At 37.8% G+C, this 13,227-nt stretch overlaps 1 protein-coding gene across 1 annotated transcript in view; it reads right to left on the reverse strand.

Annotated features, from left to right (window-relative positions):
- Window positions 1–13,227, reverse strand: part of CSMD3 (CUB and Sushi multiple domains 3) — a 650,552-nt gene that overhangs the window by 13,897 nt on the left and 623,428 nt on the right. Inside the window, exon 67 of the mRNA XM_044421466.1 lies at window positions 3,543–3,701. Within this exon, the coding sequence (XP_044277401.1) occupies window positions 3,543–3,701 (159 nt within the window). The remainder of the gene's footprint in view (window positions 1–3,542; window positions 3,702–13,227) is intronic.

Raw genomic sequence — 13,227 nt, forward strand, 5'->3', positions numbered from 1 at the left:
TTGGGCATGGAGATTAATGTGTCAGTCACCCAGGCACCTCTGGAAGATCATGGAGCATCCTCTGGCCTACTCAGGAAACCAGCAAGCCAAGGAGTGGGGGAGTGCAAATTTTCCTTTGCTAGTTTATTAATACGTTTCATCTATATTTCAGTGTTGTGTTCAACAGATTGTATATCATCTTTGGACAGGTGGTTTTGTTCCTTTCTATTGAACCTAAAACAGAGTACCTTGGCTGGACTACACTTCCACAATCAGAACAGGAATGGAAAGAATTCTGTGTCAAACAGCATGCTGTTGACATGAAATGTTGTGGAAATAACAGGACAAAATTTACACATTCTATAGCTGGAGCAGTAGTTGAAGTAGTAGTGATAGTATCAGTAAATCTGCTATACTTCTGAAGATCCAAGTTGGCCATTATGCCACTCAATAACCTTACATTGGAGCCTGTAGGAGTGACAAGCGTTCTACTGAAATTTGTGGAGGTTTTCTATACTATTGGAAGAAATATAGAATTTAGAAACAGCTATAGAATTTGCAGTAGCAGGGTTTAGGGCTACACTTTTACTTTGATAGTTCAAATTGTTTAACTATCTATGTTTGTTATAAATGCTTAAACCTGATATGCCAAAAGGTAGCGCATACCCAGCTATTTCAGATATCTCCTTTCTCTGCCAAAGAATTACTCAACTCAGGAAAATATTAAAAGCTGAAGATGAAATGACAGGTTTTAGCAGGATGAATGAATGATCTTCACGGATAAATTCTTTGGACTATTTTTTCTGGCAAAGTATGATGGAACACACTAATCGAGCAGAGTCTATCAAGGATGGCTTAAAGGAAATGTTCTAGAATATGGAGACTGCCACTACAGCCATTCCCAACTCACAAAAGCTATGAACAAGGAGTGGCAGAATGCTTGACATCCTGTGCAATATTGTCCACATCTCCAGCAAGTCTATGCAAGGTGCAAGCACGCGCAAGTTAACATTCCCTGCACAGGGAACGCCCATGTGTAAACACTACGATTGCACTGTAAATGTAAAGAAGTTTACATTTCCATACGCACTGGTTATATTACACTAGGATAAGGGATCTCCAGTTGAGGGCCAACAGCATTAGCTAGCCCAACAGGTTATCCAGAAAATCCTGCTGCACCAGATAACACTATTATTATTGTGAAAGTGGCTCCTTTCTGGTGCTGCTTAGTTACTTACTTACTTAATTTCCATTCTATAGCACCCATAGCTGAAGCTCTCTGGTTGGTTTACAACAAAGTATAAAAACAATAAAGTAAACTAGGATAAAACAACATTGAAAATAATCAAACAATAGCCATTTTTAAAAGTATACATTGCACTGAAATACAATGAAAATAAAGATCTGACCGAGAATAAAAAGAACAGCATCTGAAAAATTGTGTCAGGCCCCTGAATGACCAGGGAGACTTTCAAAGGCCTTTGTAAAGAGGACTGTCTTGACAAGGAGAAGATGGAAAGGTGGGCCAGAGCAGGGAGGTGGTTCCAAAGATGGAGGGGGGTTCCATCACAGATTTATGTTATTTATGTTAATACTCATGCCACACGGAATATTAATCCATATTTATAACCGATTAATAAATATTGTTGATATCCTACCTGCCAAGGAAGTACACAAAGATGTTTACAACATAATTAATTAATGACTATTGCAGTATTGGATATTGCAGTAATGGAATGTTGATATCATCAGCAAGATATTTTAAGGACTACAGATAATGTCTTAAAGTGATCTACAATGCATTGTCTCAGTCAATATAGCCATATGGGGAAGACGAATACCCCTGTAATTACATAATGTTCTTCCCTCAAAAATAACCAAGACAGATTTGTTTAAACCTAATATTTTAATCCCACTTTAACAGTGTCATCATATCTCAGTCCAATTTACATATTTAATAGTACAATTATAAGTATATCTACCCAGAAGAAAGTCTTATAGAGTTAACTTATAGAGTTATTCAGAAGTAAGTCTTATAGAGTCCTTTAAACACCTGCACAGGCGTGAATCCTAATAAACACAATGAGACTTATTTCCCAGTTGAGGTATATTTGGTTGCAATGTAAAATGTCACACTTTTGAGCATAAAAATAAGATGAAGCTGGTGCCCGCTTCAAAGGTTCTGTTTCTGCTTGTACAACAACATCAGAAATTCATGCTTCATATTTATCCCAGCTTGAACACAAACAAATTCTAAGTGCAAAAGAACAGGGATGAAAAAAAAATCTAAGAAAAGCTTCGTTTGATCAAGCCGATGGACCGTCTAGCACAGTGCCCATTATTTCTAATGTTGAATTCCATGCATTAGGTATGGATTGTATAAAGAAGCTACTTACTCTTATTTATTCTTGTGAACTGCCCAGAAAGCTTGGCTGTTGGGTCGCATATAAATGTAATAAATACATCATAAATGAATAAAATATTATCAAACCAATTTTATTGGATGGACTGAAGATTCAACATAAAATAAGGGGCAAATGCTTTGAAGACTAGGTGAATAATTCCTTCTGCATTATTTTATTTGAATGTTTGCTGATGCTCTCAAATTTTAATGGAGGCAGTTCTTTCTTCACAGAAGCCATGCTATTTTTCCTCCAAATGGATTGTTCTTTCATATGTTTAATAATTCAAGCATTAATAATGCTTTCTACCAATTTACTTGGAACCAGGTTAGACTAATGGACCTGCAATCTCTTGATTCTCCATGGATCTCTTAAAAAATACTGTTGCATTACTTGCTTTCCAATTCCCTGGCAGGTGGCTGGTTTTTGTAAAGCTAAATGTTTTTCTAATAGATTATCAATTTCACATATGAACTCTTGAAGGACTTTTAGGTACATGATATCCATCTGGAGAGTTGTTAATTTTTAATTTGCCAGCTAGCTCTAGTATGTCATCTCTTGAAGTTCGATTTAAATTAGCTTTTCAGATGCCCCTTTGACCCCACAATAAGTCAGGATTGAGTGTCTAATAACCTCTACATCAAAGACTGATGCAAGAATTCACTGCACTCTTTTTGCAGTCTCTCACAAGTTCTGCTAACCTGTGGTTTTAGAATACTATTATTATTTATTTCATTTCTATGCCACTCAATAGCTGAAGCTCTCTGGGTTGTTTACAACAATATATGAAGAAACTCACAGGGCAATATAGCTCTTTGTCTTTACACAACTGTAAATAAAAATAGAGTATCATCTAAGTTTGCCTAAGTGTTTTAAACCAAACAGGGTACAATGGACTCATATTAAGCATATTTGACAGTACACTTTTCTGTGTACTCATACCAATGAATTAGAAGGGATTTATTCCCTAGGTAAGCATGCATAGGATTGTAGTGAGTTTCATTCTTCCCATCCTATCTCCTTTTCTAAACCATGCATTGCAAAAGCAGGAAATATGTGAGTTTTTCAAAAAGCAAATACATTACATTGTTTCATCCTGAGGCATTATGCATCTTAAATTATAGAGATTAATTTGAAAACTTTGTAGTTTCAAGGCCATACCTGAAAGCAACAGCTCCATATTGCTATTAGTAAGTGTTGCATTCACTGTTCCCGACGTCGCATTGAAATTAGTAATTGTCAAGGTCATGGGTTGCTTTTTGCCTTTGTAATTGTAGGAGCCTTTCCATATGTAATTCTGGGCAAACACATCATCAGGAACTGTAAGACACATTCAAAATACTAATGTACAATGCAATATTTGGATTGCAATAACTTATACTAAAGAGAAAATAGATGCTCATTACTTCTGTTCTTCAATTATTCTTGTTATTGGAAATTATATTTATGATTTGCAGAGTACATAGTTTGTGTGTGTGTGTTTAAGCTCGATGCCCTCTGATAATGCTTGAGAACTTATCTTTGAGTTAGCCCTGACCTAACTGGAAGGTATAATAATACATATTATATTAATAAATAACACACAGTTCTTATACTTTTTAAATGTCCACATGCATACTATAGAGCAGGTGAACGTGATGGGGATTATTTCCTGTGTAAGGACACAATTTCATCAAATGTTGACAACATTTCACATTGGTAGCATCTATTCAATGAAACTGAATATAACCACAACTCAAATTTGCTTTTGAAACTTGATTTAAGATATACAATTTCTTATTGCTGTTCCCACAAAAAAAAAAAAAAAAAAAAACAGTATCATGAGCCCATTTTCTTGGAAGCAAATATTTCTGAATTTAGTGAAATTTCACACCAAACTTTGAACCCTATGACAACCTTGTACTATTGTGAATTTTTGGGACAGTTTAAATTAGTTACTGGGTTATAACACACAAATATTTTTAAATGAATAAAATGATTCAGTGGATTCCTTTGGTGAATCATAAGTATATTTCACACTTTAACACTAACCATAGAACCTTGTTAGAATAAAGAAATGTTAACCCTTATAAAGGAAAGTCCAAAATGGTGAGCTAACTTCTAATGCTAAACAAAATTAATGCTGGATGTTTCACTAATTACAGTAAGCTTTAGGGTTAGGCTCTTACATCTGAATTGATGCATAACATCACACACAAATCTGAAGACTAAGGTTTTAGGATTGGATAGTACTGAGAACATTGGGATTCACAGCAGTAAAGAAGCAGAGTTAAAAAGAGAAAGGATATCAAATAAAGTAATGATAAAATGCTTCATGTTTTATAACATTTAGACTAATTCACATGACTTTTAAGTATGTGCTTACATATCCTGTTGATTTGGGCTTTAAGGTCTTTAATAAAATCTAGTATCTTTCATGAAGCATACTTATTCCATTCATCCACTATGTGAGAACAGTAAGTATCTACAATCCCTTCTGCTGAGACAGTAAATAGAATGATAAAGCAATATATTTAGAGAAGCATGATTAAAAGTTACACAAAAGGCACATTCTTAAATACAGCTTCACTCTTCTTGCAATTTACAACTTGGGAAACACAAAAGCCAGAATATAATTAAGACAGAATTTGGCAAAATCTCAAAGGAAGTTTCTCATATACTGGTAGTGTTTCATATACTTAATCAAAGTGTATATTACAGCACATAAACAGAAATTATCCAATCTCTTCTGTATTGTTTGTTGTTCAACAGTCAGTTATAGCCATATATGTTCTTACAGACTTCCCAGTACAATGTCCCCTGGAACAAGTATTAACCAGGATTGCAAATGTCCAGGACTGTATACCCCACAAAAAAGCCAACTTTCATGTTGTGGGGTGTGTGTGTATGGAGGGGGAACTCAATCCATCTGCCAAAGGGACTGCCAGCAGCAGTCAATGTTATCCCTCATTTCGAATGTGTACACGGGAGAGAGGTGGGATCCTGTCCAATATCTTTACACAAAATTAGTAATGTTCATTAGGTCTCCTTCATTAGAGATTACATTGGCTTCAACCCAAAGTAAAGCATACTTAAATATCATTGAAATTAGCAGTTAAATACTTATAGTCATAGTCCAGACAAGACAGACAGACAGACAGACAGACCTGATTACTAAGCTGCTTAACTACAGTTTGCCCTTACTAGTGTGTTCCTCTGCTAATTGTCCTCCTGCTTAAAACCTCAGTAAAGATCAGTTTACAGACTTTTTTAAAGAAGCAAACACCACTGAATGCATTGTAAATTGAGTTCAAATTAGGCTTAAAGATCCTTCTGCTTCTACGGGATTCCTACATACGTATTGTTTTCAGAAATGTGAAACATACCACTAAAATCATTGTCATAGCTACAATTTCATTGCTATCTTACCATCTCTACCCTGACCTCCATTTTGTTTCCAGACTTTCTTCAGATATCTCCAAAGACCAGCCTTTCCCTAAGTCAGGCTCTTGTTGGGAATTAGAAGAGAAGGGAAAGTGGATAAACTCAGTCAAAATGCATGGGAGGTTGCTCTCAGTTTGCTTCAGGAAAGAGAGAAATAGCAAATGGAGGCAGATGAGTCTTCTGTGGGAGTTATTCTTTGAATTAAACATCACAGAACTCAGGCCTTCAAAGTCAGTTGACTTTTTGTAAGAATGAGTTGTGGAGATTTCTTCATATTTTCCCCAATAGGTAGCAGACACAGGGCCTTCTTGGCCCTGCTTTTCCATGGTATTCCAAGAGAACAGAACAGCTTGGAAACAGAGAACATATTTAGCAGTCACCCAAGCAAGAAGGAAACAAAATTGCCCAGAAATCTTGAGATGGTGAAGGCACAGAAGTGTCTTGTCTTGTGGGGGGAAAAGCATGAGATTACAAACTTGGCCAGGGTGGGGAACTGGGAGTGCATCTTGTTCCTCCCTTACTTCCATCTTTCAATTAAAACACAGCAAAGAGCTGCAATAGGCTTTGACCCCTTCGAGGACTTCTCCATTTATGGAGGTCTGATTGATAGAAAAACATGAAAGGGCTTCCTCCTGCATTGTCCCCAACTGGTGGAATGTTCTCTTTTCAGAAATAAGCCTGATCCCCACTTCCTCAGCTTTTCAGAAAGTATTTAGGGATTCAGCCTGCAGTGGATGGAGTTACACTCCCCATAAAGTCACAAATCTGAAGCTCAGGTGTATTTCTGGATTCAAATTCAGGGCACTGACCTGAGTGCCCATGTTTCAGTGGTGGCCAGGAATACATTTGCATAGTTAAAACCAGTATTCCTGCTTCACCCATTCCTGGTTTGGCCACAGTGACACAACTCTTAGGTCCATGCCTTTTGGCTCACTGTAGCATGCCCTACATGAGGCTACCCCTGAAGAGTGTTTGGAAACTCCAGTTAACTAAGAAAGCTGCTTATTGATAAGGAATGGCTATACAGAACACGATATTCCTTTGTCAAGAGAGTTTCTGGGCACAATCCAAAAGGCTGTTTATAACCTATAAATCCCTATATTTACAGACTATCTGAAAACCCATTTTCTCCCTTATTGGCCTATCCCTACCTAAGATAAAAAAGCCCTTTTCTTAGTTCCACCACCTTCACAGGCATATTTGGTGGGAACACAGGAAAGGACCTTCTTGGTGGCTTCCCAGGGTTCTGGAATTCCCCTCCCAGCTAGTCTAGATTGGCACCTCCCTGTCATGCTTTTTGAAGCAGGCAAAAACTTTTCATTTCTGGTAGGCCTTTGGGAATAGCCGGCCTTGTGAGATTGGTTTAGTGCTATTCTATATATTTTCAGTGTTTTTAATGTCAGCATTTTATATAATGTTAATAGTCTACTGATTCAGCTATATTTTTAATTTTTGTAAATTTAGGCTTTTAAGTTTTCTATTTAGGCTTTGATTGTATATGTTTTTAATGTTGTGAGTTGCCTTGAATCCCTGTACTGAGAATAATGGGATGATGATGAAGAAGACAAAAGAAGAGATGGCACATCTCTTTGTCATCTTAAATTGTGTGCAACATGTTTAACATTGTTTCAATGTTATTTAACGTTTTCATGTAGTTTATTGCTTCTATAGTCTTATGTATTATTCTTTTATCTGAATGTGAATTATTAAACCACTTTAGTGATCCCATCTCAAGTTTTTAATCCCATGAAAAGTGGTATGCAAATATTGATAGCAATATAAATGAATACAGTCAGTCCTCTTTTGGAGAGTACTGTAATCCTGCTATTCATTTCAGTGTAGGCTACTATTTATTGCGTTTACAATCCCCCTTTTCTACCAAAAATGTTGTTCAGTGTGGCTGAGCGACAAAATAGATTATAAAAAATGGGCAAAATGCAACATAAATACCAATAAATAAAAAGAGAACACAAAGCAAAGAGCATTGACCAGTGATCCCATGGCCCCTAGACATCAACAGGGAGGAACAGAGGATACTTTGGATTCCCTGATCTGAAGGCAGAGGCTGGGAATCCAGCCAGTAGCCCTCCTACTGCCAGTATGGAAGGAACCTCTAAGAGCTGCTTCTTAGAGGTCAGGAGCTTGACATTGGGGAAGGTGGGGTAAAGAGGTGCTCCAGGGGATTGGGAGAGGAGTACAGTAGCCAGAATATGAAGTTTCTTGTGTCCAAGAGCACTGTCCTTCCCTGCACCTCCTCGGAGGCATCTAAACTAGAAAGCTGAAAATGGCACTAAATAAAAGGCAGTGTGAGGAAGCATGGAGAGAGGCATAGATTGTGGTGCTTCTCACACTCTGTATGCTCATGAGCCTTTGAGTTCAAGGACATAAGTATTATAAGAGTATCAAAGTAATGTGCCCTTATGGGGAAAGACTAATGTGATGTGAAAGAACAGAGCTATCCACTTTTTGTGTATTTAATTTGATTTGGGGGGCATTATGAGGTTAAATTTCTGAATGTGTGTGCATGCACAAGCACATACGCACGCACACACGTGTGCATTCATGCCAGTCAGTTTTAGCCAAAAGGTTAATACTTTTAGAGGTCAGGAGTTTAATTAGAATATAGAGGACAAGACATTTTGCTCAGGAACCTGGAGTTTATAAAGTTCAACAAATGTCACAGCGAGAAAGAGTTTTAATTTGGGATATAGAAACATAGTTTGCAGAAATAATCAAGAAACTACTTTTTTGATTAATTGCAGTTGGGAAAAGAGAAAAATGGCTTTCAGAAGGTAAAACACAAAGCAAGAGAAGCACAGGGTAGAAAGGCAGAGGAAAGATAGAGTTGGAGCTACTCAAAACAGGAGAACTGACTGGAAAAAAGTACTAAAAGAAACCTTTGGGAAACCTTATTGACCTGCTACAATATTGAAATATTAGGGAGACTGACTTAATCCTTGTAATACTGACAACCCATAAAATGTCCTGATTGTCATAAAGGAAGTTGACTAGGAAGCTAAGTTATCTCCAGGTAAACATGTACCTTGGGATTCTTTTCTCATAAAAAATAAAAGATGGTGCTTTGCTTTGGAATCATGCACATGCAGGATTTCTATGGCTCTCACCTGAAGTGCTGTAATAAAGGGAATAACAGGGAACTGAGGAAAGGTGTTAGGAATTCGGTTGAAATTAGAGGGGCCAAACTTATGTTAACCCTACCTAAGTTTAGCAGATTGTTTGAGGGAGATTTCAGCGCTGGGGAGAGATACAGCAGAATAGAAATTGTGAAGAATTATTAGCACTGAAATCCTACCTTTAGTTCTTTCAAGTTTGGATGAAATGAGTGTCACTAGCTCCATTTTCCAGATGACAGACTGCCACAGTTGAATCCCAAGATTTAAAGTGTACATTTGCATCTGCATGTCATAAAACTCTGGTGTGCAAACTCAACTTAATGGCAATGCATTGATGTGTATGAAGTTTTATCTCTCTCCGTTTTCAGGGGCATGAAGAAACTCAGAGCAAAACTGCCAACTCACCGCTAATTCCCAAGCAAGCTACAGCATAGGAAGAGCTATTGTATTAATGCCACTGTTTCTGCAAGCCATTATTTATTCTTGCTGAATTTATCACTTTATACTGATGGATCTATTTTCAAACCCAATCCATATTTCTTATCTAAGCAAATTAAAGTGGGCAAGTAGAAAACAAAGCCCACAAAACCAAATGTTCATGTGCCATAATTTGAACCACAAGCAAGGGAAGTAGGACATAATGTTTTTTGCATCTGGTTGGAACTGTATATATGATATTTACTGCATTAATAAAGGTTGTTTCTAGGGCTTGCTTCTTTTAATTTCATTTTAGAAATTTATCAGAATTTGGAGTGGACTCACAAAATAAGCCTGAGGGTGATATTGTTGCAGGAGAGTACTTACATTGATTTTTCTTCCCCTTTATTTTAAATTTTAAAGTTCATTACAAAATTTTCATGTTTTTATTATTATTATTCTTTTCAAAAGCCTCACCAATTGCAGCAGAGCTCTCTTGTTACTGGCTTTAAGTAGAAAAAATGGGAGAAAGATATAACATGTACACACAGCCCTTGTAACTATAAGTCTCCTGTCCCAAGACTAATCCAAACCCATTTTTGGGTGGTCTGCTCATGAGCCCTGAAACAGAACTAGGAAAGCCATCCAAATCCACTGCTTGTGAATGGGTGGTAGTTACTTGGCAGATGCCATTTCAGCCAACCCATAGTTATTTCTACATGGACACTACTCGACCTACCCAGATGCTACACTCAATCTCTGGAGCCTGTTTCTGGGTACCAACCCCTTGAGAGGCTCAGAACCAGTGTAAATGCCTTTTCTACGGTGACTCCTGTTTTTTGGAACAACCTCCCTGCTGTGGCCTGTCTGGTGTCAAATTTGCCATCTTTTCAGGGCCAGGATGACAGCCCTCTTTATGAAGGCCTTTAAGGATATCCCAGGGGCCTGATGGGATTATCCAGATGACTTTTTCGTTTCTTCTTGGCCATGTCATTTCATTGTATCCTATTGCTAGTTTAAATTAATGATTAAAACTTTTTAAATGTTGTATTATGTACTGTATTTTATTGTTCTTATATCTTGTCATAAACTGCTTAGAGAGCTTTGGTTACAGGCAGTATAGAAATATAATTAATAATTTAATAATTTAAAAGTCACTATCATGTCGGTAAGTGGTTTGGGGGCAGTGCTACCCATATTTGGTTTCCTTTGGATGACAGAGCACCAGAGATTTGATGTTTTTCTGTAACATTGTCTTATTTCCAAATAAAGCCAGCTATGGTGATGCATTTTCAAAGCAACTTAGGCGACAATCAAATACGCACTTGCCTGAGCACATTGAAGCTCACTGCTGAGTAGATGGGGATACTATTGCACTCCCCTGGCACCATCTGGCCATTAATGAATTGATTTCATTACTTCTGCAGAGAGAAGGAGAACTAGTCTTGCTCTACCTCCTTAGGCTTTCATTGTCCTGATCTGAAGATCAGGGCTTCAAGTATCTCCATACGAGTAAGATGTCCCAAGGTTGCATTCAATAATGGCTGAATACTGGTTCTCTTGCTGCTGTTGCAACGATGTAATTGATGTGTTGTACTGGTTTTTCTTTCCTTACTTATTTAGCATCAAGGGTTTAGACTGAAAACTAGCTTGGGAACCCTTTGGAACTACCCAAAGGCAGGGTAGTTTTAAAACACATGAACACAGATATGCAATAGTGGAATGCTTCATCTACCAGCAGAACTACTGCATCATATCAGATTTCCTGGATAGATGACCTGAACACCTAGATGCTCTTCTCCAACTTAGTCATAGTTCTGTCGCAAATACTATAAATGAATTTCTTCCCACCTTTTCAGATGTGCAAACATATATACATGCATAATTAACTCAACATATGTCAATTTTTCTCAGATATGTCAGCTGTCTTATTTAAACCTGCCACCACTACCAACATCATCCTAGTAAATGGACTTGGCTTTGCATGGGTTAGAGTAGCCCTTAGTTTATACAGCCAAGAACTTCAAGCAAAATTATGCAGCTATCAAGGTGGAAATTTTATTCTTCTCCTATCGCAGTGAAGCCACAAACACCTTTGGGCACATCCCTGCCATAGTGCATGCCTATAGTTCTCTATAAAAGTCCATCCCCTTCCCTGGTATCAAAGTTTACCAACTGCAAAGCTAAGCACTTTTTCAGGAAGTCTACTACTTTATAACTGAAGATAGGATTGCCTGGATTAAATTGTGCTGAAAATGGTTAATCAGCACATTTAGCAGTTATTAATGCCTAGCACCCTCCTGTTCGTCTCTGTTTTTCAGTTCATGTCTTCCTGTATTTCTATATTTAGTGTACAGTGCTTTGAAATATCAACACTTGGACCAAACCTGCTATTTAAATGGCAGGTTATTGCATTATACTTTATAGGAACATAATTCATCAAGTTGAGCAATGGTGACAGTGCCAACAGAACACTCAAAACTATAATTAAATGCAGTAGCAACAATGAAACCTCTTCTCACTAATTTTAAAGCAAGGTGCACAATCCATCCCTTATTAAGTTCCTGTACTTCCCTCTGATATCTATGGGTGACCAAGGCATGTAGGATTATTGGATTGCTCCTGTGACTCCTAGATTTTATCTGAGAGGCTATTGGATACTGGGGATCCCTTCATCTAAGATAGTAGAGAAAGTACTGCAATCTTGGAAGAAGTACTCAGAAAACCACATTGTTCCCCTGCCCCTTACAGACAGGTTGGAAAAAATTGCACCAGATGGTCACTGAGGAAAATTTCAAAGAGGGGGAAAGGGGGGCATTCTGGGAGGCCAGAAGGGAAGAAGGCTGGAAAGGTCACAATAAGTAATATCCCAAGCAATCTCTTACTTGTTTCTCTGAAAAGGCCCCAAGCATTTTGTGAACATGCTGCTTTTTGAAGTTCTTTGCAACTGTTGTTCCACAAGACTTGGAACTGTTTCCCCTTTGATTGGAGCTTCTTGGTGCTTCCAGCTGGAGGGCTCCTAGCACTGCTAGTCAAAACACTTGTGGAGCTACATACAGTCAACCTTTTTCACCTTAACAAACCCACCCAAAGGAAAAACAAAAACTTAACACATTTTCAACAGACAAAAGTTGTTCAGGAAAATATAAGAGGATTCTGGAAAGAAGACTACCACCATCTGACCTCACCACTCAACCATAAATGAAGCCAAGGGAAACCTTTCATGTAATCACCCTCCCTTTCCTTCATTGTGTAATTCCAGCTAATCAGGGATCACATACCTATCCTGAGAAAATCATGCTAGTATAGTCAGTCAAATTCTCTACATTGCAATAAACTCATTATGAGAGTAGGAATAAACCTCTTCCCATTTGCTTACTGATGACAATGGAAAACTTTTCTTTCTCACTTTCTTTTGTTAATCCCTCATGCAGGGGGGATTTGTGGAAGTAAATGGTGAGGAAGTTTAATCCTTCCTACTTCTAAATTGGGGTTTTGCATGCCAAGGTTCAGCTGCAAGCTACAGAATTAGCACATCATGCAGTTTGGTTCCAAAAGTCAGAGAAAGGCTTCCTGGACTGCCCACATGGATGATTCTAGCAAATAAGCTTATCAGTGGTCATCACTAGGAATGTACAAGCACACACCCAGCTTTTCACAGCACTTCCTGAAAAAAAAATCCTACAGGGGTTGGATGTGGTTGGGGGAGACACTATCTGCTGCTACCAAAACATTTTAAAAAAGGAAAAAAAGAGAAAGAAAAAAGGAAAGAAAAAGTAATGCATAGCGCATGGCATGAGTCCTAATTTATAGCACAACCCATGCATATTTATTCAGAGGTATGTTTCCACTGTTTTCACTGGGATTCCTCC

This window comes from Varanus komodoensis, unplaced genomic scaffold, assembly GCF_004798865.1.
Source record: "Varanus komodoensis strain SLA01 unplaced genomic scaffold, ASM479886v1 scaffold12, whole genome shotgun sequence".
In the NCBI taxonomy this organism is placed as follows: Eukaryota; Metazoa; Chordata; class Lepidosauria; order Squamata; family Varanidae; genus Varanus; species Varanus komodoensis.